Genomic DNA, 15,684 nt, shown 5'->3' on the forward strand with positions numbered 1-15,684 from the left:
AACGTTTTAGACCTCATAGCAACAAATAGACCGGAACTTTTCGACTCCGTGAATGTAGAAGAGGGTATCAGTGATCATAGGTCAGTGGTTGCATCAATGACTACAAGTGTAATAAGAAATGCCAAGAAAGGAAGGAAAATATATTTGCTTAACAAGAGTGATAGGGCACAAATCGCAGAATATCTGAGTGACCACCATCAAACGTTCATTTCTGAGGAAGAGGATGTGGAACAAAAATGGAAAAAATTCAGAAACATCGTCCAGTATGCCTTAAATAAGTTCGTACCGACTAAGGTCCAAAGCGAGGGGAAAGATCCGCCGTGGTATAACAATCATGTACGAAAGGTACTACGGAAACAAAGAAAGCTTCATCATAGGTTTAAGAGTAGTCGAGTCATAGCTGATAAGGAAAAGCTGAACGAAGCGAAAAAGAGCGTAAAGAGAGCAATGAGAGAAGCATTCAACGAATTCGAACATAAAACATTGGCAAACAATCTAAACAAGAACCCTAAAAAGTTTTGGTCATATGTAAAATCGGTAAGCGGATCTAAATCCCCTATTCAGTCACTCGTTGACCACGATGGCACCGAAACAGAGGACGACCGAAGAAAGGCAGAAATACTGAATTCAGTGTTCCGAAACTGTTTCACTGCGGAAAATCGTAACACGGTCCCTGACTTCAGCCGTCGCACGGACGCCAAAATGGAAAATATTGAAATAAACGATATCGGAATTGAAAAACAACTGCTATCACTTAGTAGCGGAAAAGCATCTGGACCAGACGAGATACCCTTAAGATTCTACAGTGATTATGCTAAAGAACTTGCCCCCTTTCTATCAGCAATTTCTCGTAGATCGCTGGAAGAACGTAAAGTACCTAGCGACTGGAAGAAAGCGCAGGTCGTTCCCATTTTCAAGAAGGGTCATAAATCAGATGCGAATAATTATAGGCCTATTTCGCTTACGTCAATCTGTTGTAGAATAATGGAACATGTTTTGTGTTCTCGTATTATGACGTTCTTAGATAATACAAATCTCCTTCATCATAACCAACATGGATTCCGCAAACAGAGATCATGTGAAACTCAGCTCGCCCTATTTGCCCAAGAAATTCACAGTGCCGTAGACACTGGCGAGCAGATTGATGCCGTATTCCTGGACTTCAGGAACGCATTTGATACGGTTCCGCACTTACGTTTAGTGAAAAAAAAATACGAGCTTACGGAATATCGGACCAGGTTTGTGATTGGATTCAGGATTTCCTAGAAGAAAGAACACAACATGTCATTCTTAACGGTTCAAAATCTGCAGATGTAGAGGTAATTTCGGGAGTACCGCAGGGAAGCGTGATAGGACCTTTATTGTTTACAGTATACATAAATGACTTAGTTGACAACATCGGTAGCTCCGTGAGGCTATTTGCAGATGACACGGTTGTCTACAAGAAAGTAGCAACATCAGAAGACTCGTACGTACTCCAGGAGGACCTGCAGAGGATTAATACATGGTGCGACAGCTGGCAGCTTTCCCTAAACGTAGATAAATGTAATATAATGCGCATACATAGGGGCAGAAATCCATTCCAGTACGATTATGCCATAGGTGGTAAATCATTGGAAGCGGTAACGACCGTAAAATACTTAGGAGTTACTATCCGGAGCGATCTGAAGTGGAATGATCACATAAAACAAATAGTGGGAAAAGCAGGCGCCAGGTTGAGATTCATAGGAAGAATTCTAAGAAAATGTGACTCATCGACGAAAGAAGTAGCTTACAAAACGCTTGTTCGTCCGATTCTTGAGTATTGTCCATCAGTATGGGACCCTTACCAGGTTGGATTAATAGAAGAGATAGACATGATCCAGCGAAAAGCAGCGCGATTCGTCATGGGGACATTTAGTCAGCGCGAGAGCGTTACGGAGATGCTGAACAAGCTCCAGTGGCGGACACTTCAAGAAAGGCGTTACGCAATACGGAGAGGTTTATTATCGAAATTACGAGAGAGCACATTCCGGGAAGAGATGGGCAACATATTACTACCGCCCACATATATCTCACGTAATGATCACAACGAAAAGATCCGAGAAATTAGAGCAAATACGGAGACTTACAAGCAGTCGTTCTTTCCACACACAATTCGTGAATGGAACAGGGAAGGGGGGATCAGATAGTGGTACAATAAGTACCCTCCGCCACACACCGTAAGGTGGCTCGCGGAGTATAGATGTAGATGTAGATGTAGATGTATCAATATTGGGTCTGCTCTTGTTCTTCTCTTCCATAAATGCTTTCATGTCAAATATCCATGAAGCACAAGTAGTTCTCTTTGTTAATGATGCAAATATTATAAAGAAGCCTAACTTCCAACACGTTAAAATCTAAATAATATTCTCTTGAAAATTAATAACTAGTTTTCTGCAAATGGACTGTCATTAAATTTAAATAAAACACAATACATGCACTTCAGTACCACACAAGTTCCAACTGATGTATTAGCTCTACAATTAGTATATTATGGATAATATCAGATTTTGGTGATGAAAATGTTAAAAAGTTGACTTACTTTTCGTATTTTCACTCACCATTTCTTATGGCATTGTATTCTGAGATAATTTGCCATTGAGGAGAAAAGCATTCATTACACGGAATTGTGCACTAGGGGCAATGTGTCATGTCCATTCTAAGACTTCTCTTTAGTCAGTTGAGCATACTGATAACAGCCTCACAGTGCATTTACTCCCAGATGAAGTTTACCATCAACAAACAGCACAGGTGGAAAACAATAGTGACAGTCATACAACATCTGCTCACCATGTGGTAGCAGGAATATACACATGTAAAAGGTATAATGTATGCAAGCTTTTGGTGCCTGTGGCTCCCTCTTTTGGCAGAATGGTTGAAGGGGAAGGAATAGGGGTGAATGAAAAGTACTGGTGAGGTTTAGGGAAAAGGGTAGAGTTTGGAAAAGTTAACCAGAACCCTGAGTTGGTGGAGACTTACCAGACGGGATGAGGGTGAAAGACTGATTGCTGGGAACTACACCGGATAAGATTTGAAAACCTGAGAGCTTAAAGGTGGAAAATAGGGTAATATGTAAGACAGAGATTACTGCTGAAACGTCAAGAATGAGTTAATAAGAGTGAAAAAACAGTAGTGTATGACTGGCCTTTGATGAGGATGAGACCAACATCAAGGGAAGTGGCATTGGATTCTAAATATTACCATTTGAAATTTTATTGGGAGAATGTATTTAGAGATTCCAGGAATTTTAACAGATCAGCGTCACTGTGAGTCCATATGGCATCTAAACTGAACCAGGGGCTAAAGACTTGTGGATCCCAGAAAGACTCGCTCCTGTCGACACATGAAAAGGTTGTCATAGAAAGGAGCCTTCCTGGTTCCCATGGCCGTACCCCTTGTCTGTTTGTGTGTCTGTTCTTCAAAGGTGAAATAGTTGTTGGTAAGTATAAAGTTGATTAAGGTGAGCAGGAGGGATGTCATAGATTTTAAATCAGGTGGACACTGACGAAGAAAATGTTCAGGAACAGACAGACTATGTACATGGGGGATGTTGGTGTAGAGGGAGATGGCTTCAGTGTGTGGTGGGAGTGGGACGAGCATGGATTTCAGAATATATAGGAAGTGGTTGATATCTTTATATAATGGGTTGCAGGTCTTAATTAGCTAAGGCAGATACACAATTGGTGGATGCTTTGAAGCCAGCAACTATGGGATGGCCAGGATGATTGGGTTTGTGGATCTTAGTAACAAGTTTAAATTTGGTGATACATGGTACAGGTTGGGTAAGAAGTTCTGTGGACTGAGGCCTCCTCGTGAGGGGCCTGAGGTTTTAAGAAGGGGCTGCAGGTCAGTTTGAATCACAGGGATGGGACCTTGATGGCAGAAGCTGTATGTAGAGGTGTCAGACAGCTGGTGTACATATCTACTTATTTACTCCTGTCTGTCAAGTACCACTGTGTAGATCCCTTATCTCCAGGGAAGATAATGATGGATTCATCAGCTTTCAGGGAATGAAGAGCTGGAAGTTCTGCAGATGACAGGTTAAGGTAATATTGTATGGATGTGAGAAAGGGTTGTGAAGTAATTCTGGGTGTGAGGAACTCCTAAAAAAGGCTTGTGAGGGATGATTTTGAGTTAGTGGCGGTGGATCAAGTTAGGACCGTGGTCAGAACTGTTTAACGTAGGGCTCAATGTCAGGTTTTCTGTTGCGAAAGGTTTTAGGATTGGATTGCTAAGTGATATTTCCTGTTGACATTACATGTGAAGGAAAGTAGATCCTTCACCAAAGCAGCATGATTAAATGCTGGTTTAGGGATGAAGTAAGACCTTTGGATAATATGGATAATTCAGGAGGAGTGAGTTCTTTAGACAAGAGGTGGAGAACACTGTACTGTTGTGACTGGTTTTTGTAATTGTGAGTTATTATTGCTCTGGGGGGCAGTGGTGGAGGCTTGGGGATGTAAAGGAGGTTGGCCAAGCTGAGTTTGTAGGAGAGAAGTGGTGGCTGATGATGTGGCTGTGTGGGGAGCTGCAGAGGGACAGGAAGTGAAACACCAAGGTTGAGGTAGTTTAGAGAAGGTGGGACAGCTTTTTGAGATGATGTCTGGCATGTTTTTGCAGTTTGAAGTTGGTTTGGCAGATGATATCATACAAGGACACATGAGGACCAGATAACTGCAGGATTTTGTAGAAGGAGAGAAGTCTTGTGGAGTTGGAATTGCTTGACGAGGCATATAGGTCACAGATTGGCTGGGTAAATGCAACAGATTGTTGTACTTGAAACTGTAAAAGAGGCTGGTTTAGAGTGAGATTACATCCAGAAACAGTAATTTTCAGTGTTAGGCCTTTTGGAGTAACTCCAAGGCACTTGCAGGTTTGACTTCAAATGACTCTGAGCACTATGGGACTTAACATCTATGGTCATCAGTCCCTTAGAACTTAGAACTACTTAAACCTAACTAACCTAAGGACAGCACACAACACCCAGTCATCACGAGGCAGAGAACTTGCAGGTTTCAAGAAACAGAATGTACTACCTTAGTTTTGATAATGCAAAAGCATGTTTTCAAAAAGAATGGATGTAATATGTTACGAGGTTCATCATGGCAAGAGAAGAGAGTTTGGAGCATTAGAGGTGGTAGGAGTGGCAAAAAAGAAAAGCAGAGGGTGGCAAAAGATAGCAAAATGGAAGAAAAGCAATGAAAAAGATCAGAAAAATTCACACAAAAATCATGAGAACAGAAAGGGGTTAACAAGAGGTAATGCGTATGTGAGAATTTCTTGCCAGAAAAGTCTTGGAGAAAAGATTGGAGAAAAGTCTTTAGGGAAAGTCTTGAAAAGAGACAAAATTTTAAAAACTTGACAAAAAGAAAGAGGAAGTTGTAGGAGAAAATTTTACTGAAAATCAGTGCTAGAAAAGACACTGGGGAAAGTGGTACAGACAAATAAGCGAGTGGACCAACACATAAGGTAGAAAGCAGATGACACTTTGAACAAGATATATGACAACAAAGACTGACAGGAGGGTTACAGAAGAGGGAATGATGCCCATACAGGCTAATGTATCAATGAAAATATTAAGTTTTTGACAATGTAATCTAACTGGATAAGTATAAAACTTACTCACCAAGCACTGGCTGGAGAACACACATATATAAAGGTATTACATATGGAAGTGTTTAAAGCCAGTGCCTCTTCTTCTTCCAGAAGGGTTTGAAGGGAAAGTGAGAGGTGCAAAGGAAAAATGCTGATGAGGTTTAGCATGAGGGGTAGAGTTTGGACATCCTTCCTGCTCACCTTAATCAACTTTATCTTTGATGGGCCAACATACAAACAGATCAGGGGTACAATCGTGGGAACAGGGATGGCTCCTTCCTATGCCAGCCTTTTCATGCCTTGCTTGGAGAGGGTTTTCTTGGGATCCATAAGCCTTCGGCCCATGGTGTAGATTAGACACATTGATGATATCTTTGCCATATGGACTCATGGTGAGACTGACCTGTTAAAATTCCTGGAATCTAAATACATTCTCCCAATTAAATTTCACGTGGTCATATTCCACACCCCATGCCACTTTCCTTGATGTTGTTCTCATCCTAACTGAAGGCCAGCCACACACTCCTGTTCACATTAAACCTACTAACAAACAACAGTACTTACATATTAACAGTTGTCATCCTTTCCAGGTCAAACATTCCCTCCCTTACAGCCTTGGCAATCAAGTCAGACGTATTTGTTCAGATGCAACTCATTACAGCAATACACCACCATTCCCACCTACACCTTCACTGGACAAAATTACCCCAACAACCTAGTTCAAAAGTAGATACCTTTGGCCATCACATACAATCCTTGTAGCACTGACCCCTCCAAGAAACAGCTTAGGAGTACACCTTTTGTCACGCAGTGTTATCCTGGTCTTGAATGTATTAATTAGCTACTTTGACAAGGCCATGACTTCTTAGAATTGTTCCCCGAAATGAGGTACAGCCTGTCTAAGATCTTTCCCACCACACCTAGAATAGCTTTTCATTGTCCTGTCAGTGTCCCTAATACCCTTCTAAGACCCTATGCTTCTTCTGCACCTATCTGCCTATTCTATGGCTTCTACCCCTGTGACTGTTCCAGCTGCAAGACTTTCCCTAAGCACGCTCCTACCACCACTTATACCAGTCTTGTAACTGGCAAAACATATACTATCAAAGGGAGAGCCACCTGTGAAATGACCAGCTGTTATGTAAATACTTTTCAGCCTTTTACATCATCATGACTACCACCCAGCCATCAGTCAGGATGAGTGGGCATTGGCAGAGGGTGTATACCACAACACACAATATCCTGTTGCAGAGCATTCTCTGCAACATGACTGTTGTAAGCTTGGTGCCTATTTCACTGCACTTGCCATCTGTATTCTTTCCCCAGACACCAATTTCTCAAAACTCTGGAGGAGGAAACTGGCACTACAACATGTTCTTCATTCCCACCACCCACTTGGCCTTAATTTATGTTAATTTCTTTGGTCTCAGCATTTCATCACAATAACTATTTCTTTCTTCACTCAGTTTAATTTTTCTAGATATTTCATTTTCTGACCTTTCCATTTTTTGCTGTCCTCTTCACACCTCTATCACATACAATGCAGTTAGCTTTTTGCTGTTATTAACTTGTACACGATGTTTTCACACTAATCAGTGTCTTCCACATTACACTATCTTACACCTTAAGCTCTCAGGTTTTTGTAATAACTTTTATACGTGTGTTCCTGCTGCTGCTTGGTGATTAGAATTTGGGTATCAGCCCAAACCTGATGGTTACTTCTATCATAATTTGTGCATTCTTTTTCTATTCTTAAGAACACACACACACACACACACACACACACACACACACACACACACACACACACACACACACACACATGGGACAGCATAGTCAACAGGACCAATTGCGGACTATGGTACAGAGCTGAGTGGAACATCTGAATCAGAGGCTCAGAGGGCTCTGTGCTATAAGGTGGTTGGGTTTTGGGTTCCACTCTATACGTCAGGAGTCAATTACATGCAGGAGGTGGCTACATGGGTAGCAGGGGCTGTGTGTCATGGACTGGGCAGTTTTGTAGGTGAGAGGGTCTCGGGGAAACACAAAAAGAGCTTCAGTCTCAAAAGGGTGCTGGCCAAACACCGGAAAAACATAGATACAGGATCCATCAGTATAACATTTGTAAATTGTCATACCTGTATTGGGAAAGTACCGGAGCTTCAAGTACTAATAGAAAACAATGATGCTCAAATTGTTATAGGCACTAAACGCTAGCTAAGCCCTGAGAAAAGTTCAGGCGAAATTTTTGTGATGAACGTAATGGTGTTCAGAAAGGATAGGCTAAATGCAGTTGATGGTGACATTTTCGTTGCTGTTGGAAGTCGTTTATCTTGTAGAGAAATTGAATTAGAAGTTAGTATGGGCAGAGGTCATTTTTGGCAACCAAAATAAAATAATATTTGGAACCTTCTACCAAGCTCCCAACATAGATGATACAATTGTTGAAAGGTTCAAAGAAAACTTGAGTTTAATTTCAAACAAATACCCATTATTGTTCGTAGTGATTTTAATTCACCCATGAAATGTTGACAAAAATTCATATTTAAATCTGTAGGTACGCATAAAACATCATCCAAAATTGTGCTAAATGCATTCTTTGAAAATTATTTTGAGCAATTGGTTCATAAGCCTACATCAATAGTAAATGATTAAACGGTTGTGAAAACACCCTCAACATCTTAGAAACAAATAATCCTGAACTAATTACAAACCTCAAAAAGGATTAGTGAACACAGGGTTGTTGTAATGAGATTGAATGCTGTAACCCCCAAATCATCCAAAAATAAATGAAAAATTTACCTATTTTATAAAAAACAGAGGAAAATTCACTTCAGACCTTCCTGAGAGACAATCTCCACTCCTTCAAAATTAATGGTGTACGTGTAGACCAGATATGGCTTGAATTCACAGAAATAGTATCAACAACAATTGAGAGATTTATAACAAATAAATTAAAAAATGATGTAACTGCACCTCCTTGGTACACAAAGTGCATCAGAGCACTGCTGCAGAAACAATTAAAAAATCATACATAATTTAAATGAATGAAGACTGGCTATCTTTTGCAGAAGCTCGAAATTTAGCATGGACTTACCACAAATGCAAGACAATAGTTTCCGCAATGAAACTTTGTCTTGGAACCTGGCAGAAAATCTAAAGAGATTCTGGTTGTGTGTAAAGTATGCTAATGGTGATAGCAATGGAAATACTATTGACAACAGTGCTGCCAAAGCAGACCTTCTAAACCCAGCCTTCGAAAATTCTTTCACCAAAGAAGATGAACTAAATATTCCAGAATTTGAATTAAAAACAGCTGCCAGCATGATTAACTTAGAAGTAAATATCCTCGGAGTAGTGAAACAACTTAAATCACTTCATAAAAAACAAGTCTTCCTATCCAGAATATACCAGTCAGCTTCGTTTCAGAGTCTGCTGATCCAATAGCTCCATTCATAATGATTGTATACGACTGCTCGCTTGGTGAAGATCCATACCCAAAAACTGGAAATTTGGACATGTCACATCAGTATTCAAGAAAGGCAGTAGGAGTAATCCACTAAATTACAGTCCCATATCATTAATATCACTATGCTGGAGGATTTTGGAATATATACTGTGTTTGAACATTATGAATTACCTATTGACACACAGTCAACAATGATTTAGAAAACATCATTCTTGCAAAACACTACTATCTCTTTACTCATATGAAGTGTTGAGTGCTATTGACAAGGGATTCCATATTGATTCCTTATTTCTAGATTTCCAGAATGATTTCACATTGCACATCACAAGTGGCTTGTAGTAAAATTGTGTGCTTATGGAATATCGTCTCAATTATGTTATGGGATTCACAAGTTCATATTGGAGAGGTCACAGTTCATAGTAATTGATGGAAAGCCATTGAGTCAAACAGAAGAGATTTCTGGTGTTCCCCAAGGTAGTGTTGCAGGTCCTCTGTTGTTCCTCTTCTATATAAAAGATTTAGGAGACACTCTGAACAGCTGTCTTAGGTTGTTTGCAGATGATGCTGTAATTTATCATGTAGTAAAGTCATCAGAAGATCAATACAAATTGCAAAACACTTTAGACAAAAATATCTGTATGGTGCAAAAATTGGCAGTTGACTCTAAATAATGAAAAATGTGAGGTCATACACATGAGTGGCAAAAGGAATCCACTAAACTTCGGTTACATGATACATCAGTCAAATCTAAAGGCCATAAATTCAATTAACTACCTAGGAATTACGGTTATGAACAACTTAAATTGGAAAGAACACAGAAAAAATGTTGTTGGGAAGGCAAACCAAAGACTGTGTTTTATTGGCAGAACACTTAGAAAATTTAACAGAGCTACTAAAGAGACTTGCTACACTACACTTGGCTCTCCCCTTTATGAGTACTGCTGCATTGGCTGGGATCCTTACCAGAAAGGATTAATGGACTACATCAAGTATGTTCAAAGAAGAGCAGCACATTTTGTATTGTTGCTAAATAGGGGAGAGAATGGCACTGACGTGATACAGCATTTGGGGCAGACATAATTAAAACAGAGGTATTTTTCATTGTGGCAGAATCTTCTCACAAAATTTCAGTCACCAACTTTGTCCTCCAAATGTGAAAATGTTCTGTTGACACCAATCTACATAGGCAGGAACAATCATCATAATAAAATAAGTAAATTTGAGCTTTCACAGAACGGTATAGGTGTTGATTTTTTCCGCACACTGTTCAAGATTGGAATAATAGAAAATTATTGTGAAGGTGGTTCGATGAACCATCTGCCAGGCACTTAAGTTTGCAGAGTATCCTTGTAGATGTAGATGTAGATGTGGAGAGGGCGTACAATCTCAGGACTGGAAAGGTAGGATGGGAACTTGTGAAGGTTGCAGTCAGGCAAATTGTAAGAATGATGGAAGTGATGTTAAAAGTTCTTAGGTTTTCGTAGTGCATCATTCTTGACAGAATATTCCAATCTGGTGTTTTAACCTCATTCCTGGAACTGGCTGCACACTGTCAATTTTAGCAAGGGTGAAGTTAGGGTTTTCTCAGCGGGCTGGCAGAGAATAAACAAAGTTTTGTCATGGGGCTAGGTAGAAACAAAATATGGGAAGGGTTGGGTCGATGGTAAAGGAAGCAGTAGTGTTAATGACTTTTGAAATAAATAATTTCTGTGCTCAGAGTTAGAGATGGTATTCTAACTGTTGTTAAAGTGAAGAGACAGTGTAAAAAAATAGGAAAGTAATCATATTTAAACATGGGTAATTTAGATGCTGTGTAGCTGTTTACAGCTAAAGGTACAAAGGAAATAGCAGGGTTTGTGCTATGGGTGTAGAAGAGAATGTAAATATGTGTAAGAAAGGACAGAGAATGGATGAATGAACTATGGACAAAAATAAAGACAATGACAAAAGTAGGATAATATGAGAAGCAGAAATGAAGTGTGTCAAATCAGCAATAATATTTCTGTACTTTCTACATTTGTGACAGTAATCATTCTTTCATCTCAATTCCTGTCCTGTTACCTCCAAACTGCCAATAATACATTTTGTACATTAACACTGATGAACACTATGACATTGACACCATGTAACACCACCTTTCCCAGCATGCTCCTGAAACCTCCTAACCAGCCACATAGTGAAACATAATTTTTTCTCCTTTGAAGGCCACATCTAAAAAAAAATCTGTAGAATAGCATGATACCCTCCAGTGTAATCCTTTTGATGCAGCCCCCCCCACCCCAATGTCATCTCATTGTCTCTGTAGAGTTGCACCATGAGAGCAAGGAGATGATGATGTTTGGTGGCCAGTATCCTCTTTCTATAACACAAACTGTACTCATAGATTAACTGGTTTCTTTATTCATAAGTATGAAAAGTTTACTTAAGATATTCATTATGTTGTATATGATACACATTTTCCTCACTGCTGGTGAACAACAAAGTCTGCTATGTACACTTCTATGGTTGCTATGCGCTGCCTGTCTCTGTGTTAGTGGCGGAGCTAACTGCTACTGCAATTTCCACTGCATGTGGCTGATGACTCTGGAACTTACTTGGTGTGATTGCTTGCGACAGACTTGAACTAACTCACCTTCTGGTCCGCAGCGATGATCTAAATACTGGCGGCTGAGAGGGCATTGGTGGCGTCTTCCCTGTGAGTCTGCTGTTGGCCTCTATCTATCTATCTATCTGGCACCAGCTTACACCAGCACACTAACCATCTTGCATCTTTAACAACTTGTCTGGTGCAGATTCATTGATGTAACTTTATGATCTGCCTCCATCACAAGTATAGCATCCGATCATTCCTCCAGGACTATTTCCACCACACAAATGGCTCCATAAAATGTATAAACAGACCACCGACAGAAACTCTGTAAAGGTAGCTGTGACCCATTCTATATTACAAAGTCTTTCACCCATAGTTGTAGTACCTGTGGACATAACACCTACAGAAGAAAGCAGCAGTTATCCATATGTGCTGATAACTTTGCCAGAGTGTTACACTGACATAGTATAATGTCCAGCAAAACCAAAAACAGATTTCTCATATCATTATTTCCATACAAATAACCACTGTGAACCAGTCACCAAACAGTTCTCCCCTTTCCATATAATAACATGCAAGCCTTGGAACAGTGAACCATATCCTCTGCTAGAGCTTCGTCTACTTTTAGCCATGCCCCAATATGAAGGATATGCTACCAAAAGCCTGCCCTCATCTCCATTGCAGTATTCCATGCCCACCCAGAATACACAGTATTTTAGTTTATCCCTGTGTGACTGCTGCAACCAGTCCTACACCACACAGGTCAGTTTTGTGGATGACACATGGACACTCTTACCTTTTCTTACTGCGGTCTAGTCATAAGCATTTCCTATCCAATCATAGGTAGGGCCACATGTGAAAACAGTCACCTCATATATCATTTTGGTCAGTTACTGTGCAGGTTCTATCTGGATATAACTACTAGTGAGCTGTCTATCCATGTGAACTGCCACTGTGAAACTGTTATTAAACTGCAAACTCAACTATCTTGCAGTGGAAAATACAGCATACAACAACATCGGTAATTTCAACAGTTGCTTCAGTTCTCATGGAATTTGAACCCTCCAATTTCTGCTGCTTCCAGGCTCCAATCCCCAGAGACAGTGGCCATGTGTGTGTAAGCTGTGTTTCTGTGAATATGTTTTTTATTTTGGAAGAAGGACTTTGTCCGAAAGCTTAATATTTTAGCAATCATTTTTATGCTCCAGTTAATTGTCCAATATGAATTTTCCAATATTTTCTTTCTAGGTGGTTTGAACCATTTGTTATGCAGTGGCTTAATGAGAATGATGATGTATCACTGGAATATCTGCATGGAGCATTTACAAGAGACAAGAAGGATGGTGTAAGTAATATTTTAGTGATTAAAAAAATATAATAAATTATTTAAAGGGTACTTTACTGATCTTTTTTTACTGATTTCCAGTTCCAGAGAAGCAGTGAACATGCGCTTTTCTCAAATTCAGTTGTTGATGTGTTCACCCAGTTGACGCAGTGCTTTGATGTTGTTTCAAAGCTTGAATGCCCTGATCCTGAGATATGGAAACGCTACATGAAACGTTTTGCTAAGACAATAGTAAAAGTATTGGTAGAGTATGCTGACATCGTCAAAAAGGAGTTTCCTATTCATCTCAAGGAGGAGCGAATTGTAAGATTTAAGTAAATCTGTAGGAAAGCTAATGTTTTTTATGATAATTTGTGTATTTTGCTCAAAATTGGCATATTAAGAAAAACCAGAATGTTCAAAATTGCTTGTGCCATGAGAGTACATCCAACAAATCAATGTGAATTGTTAAAAGTGATAAAATGTTTGAAAACTAAAATGTCAGCAGGAATAGTTGACATGTCAGTACCTGTCATAATCAGAACTGCTTCACAGATTGCAAGACCCCTGGTATACATACTTATTATTTAATGGAGGAGTGTTTCCTGGAGGGTTGAAAATCTCAAAAGTGAAGCCATTATTTAAAAATGGTGACAAGTATAAGAGTGTAGGTGTGAAGGCAGATTACTCAAATCACAAAATCAGTTTAGTATCAGGTGCAAAAATTGTGGAAACAGGAGCACCACAAGGCTGTATTCTAGGTCCCACATTATTTATTGTTCATATAAATTACAGTCACACCTCTGACAGTGCAGCCAGTGTAATGCTATTTGCAGATGACAGTAATGTGACAAATGCGACAAAGCAATTGATGCATATAACTATGGATCAAATTCTGAAGCATGTACGCTCTTACTTCAATGAAAATAGGTTGACATTAAATGTAAATTAAACAAGTCGTATGCTATTTAGGAAAATAAGTCAAAATGTAAATCTAGATGTGACGTCAGATGACAGAGCCATAGGCAGAGTAACTTCCACAAAATAGCTGGGGATTCTTGTTGATGACAAGTTAAATTTTAATGACCATGTCATAAAACCTGCACAGAAACTCAGTTCACCCTGCCTTATTATGGCCATTTTTTGTATCTCAGGGGGTACCAGGATGTCATAATTCACTATTTTCAGTCTTTTGCAACATTTCACAGTCACAATACCCAAAACAGCACAGCAGTTCATACTCAGTGAACAAAACGTATACACGCACAAAGGCTTGTGAGCCATATTGGTATTAAACTTTACAATAAGCTGTCAGTCTGCATCAGGAATCTACATGATGAAAATAAACGTAAAGCACACTTAAAAAAAATATTCTACTAGAACAATGTTTTGCTAGATAGGTGAGTATGTTGGCCAATAACATTTTTCTGGAAATGTTTATATTAAGGCAAATTTGAAAATACAGTTTTTGCCTGTTGTCTTTTCATTACATTTAAACATGTAATGGGCAGCTCTTGTCTGATGTAAATTCTTTACTAAATCATGGGAATTTAAAGAAAAGATTTGCTGGTTATGGAGAACTAAAGTAAAAGCCTATCAAAAACAAACTACGAATTTTTAATAAAAGCTCCTATGTACATGAATTTGTATTATCATCTAGTGGATGACATTTTGTTATTGCATTTGTATTATTTTTTCTGTATATCTGTATGTTCCATTTCCTTGAAATGAATTAGCATCAATTTACATACACATTCAGACATCGTATTGTCTACAGGAGGATGGATAAATCTAAAACTAGTGAAGTAAAACTTGCTCACACATACAAATAAAATTGGTTGAGTGACAGGTAGCCTGTGGCACAGGAAAAATAAATTGTTCCTTCATTTCTGCTGCAATACTCACATTAAGGCAACTAATATTTGATGTACAGTTTATGAAGCATTGCAATAAGGGTTTATAGTAGATGTTCTGACACTCTAATAGATTTCATTGTTCAACTTTCTCAAAGAAAAAAAATAGTAAAACATCTTTTATTTTTCAGACAACCTCAGTCAGGAATAAAAATATAGAGAAACGTATACTCTGACAATCGGATGATTGACAAATGAATCAGAATCACAGCAAAATATCATCACACATGGATTTTTCAGTGTAGCCCAGAAGCAAAGTTCCAAGTAGTGCATTTAGATAACTTGACATCACAAATATTAAAGTAAAACTGAAACTGAAAGCAAAGCTAATATTTTTGTCTGTATTGAGTATGTTAATCAGGACCCACAACATTGATATCTGATCAAGTTGTGGAGAAAAAGTGACCAAATTTGTGTAAGATAAATAATGGTTTCTTCCCTAGGACAACACTCTAGCCCAAAATACCCTCTGTGCACAGCCTTTATTTATTTTATCCTTTTCTTTTGAGGTTGGAAGGGCAGGGGGGGGGGGGGGGGGGGATGGTTGAGAGGCATTTTTGTGCAGTAATCACAAGGTTTTTCCCATGTGACTATTATCCCATTTTTATAAAGAAAACTGCATTATACGCAACATGTTTTCAGTCTATGGAAGAGGCAAAAGCAAAAATGGCAGATATATTATTAAGAGTGACAGTGAATGAGCAACAACATTGTTTTGAACAATTAAAAACAGATATCATACCTTGATAGAGAGGCGATTACAATTAATAAG

At 39.0% G+C, this 15,684-nt stretch overlaps 1 protein-coding gene across 1 annotated transcript in view; it reads left to right on the forward strand.

The window, feature by feature from the left end:
* Positions 1-15,684, forward strand: part of LOC126413295 (uncharacterized) — a 640,882-nt gene that overhangs the window by 489,845 nt on the left and 135,353 nt on the right. The window contains exons 21-22 of the mRNA XM_050083195.1: positions 12,924-13,020; positions 13,102-13,323. Coding sequence (XP_049939152.1) covers positions 12,924-13,020; positions 13,102-13,323 — 319 coding nt within the window. The remainder of the gene's footprint in view (positions 1-12,923; positions 13,021-13,101; positions 13,324-15,684) is intronic.

The sequence above is a fragment of the Schistocerca serialis genome, chromosome 7, assembly GCF_023864345.2.
Source record: "Schistocerca serialis cubense isolate TAMUIC-IGC-003099 chromosome 7, iqSchSeri2.2, whole genome shotgun sequence".
In the NCBI taxonomy this organism is placed as follows: Eukaryota; Metazoa; Arthropoda; class Insecta; order Orthoptera; family Acrididae; genus Schistocerca; species Schistocerca serialis.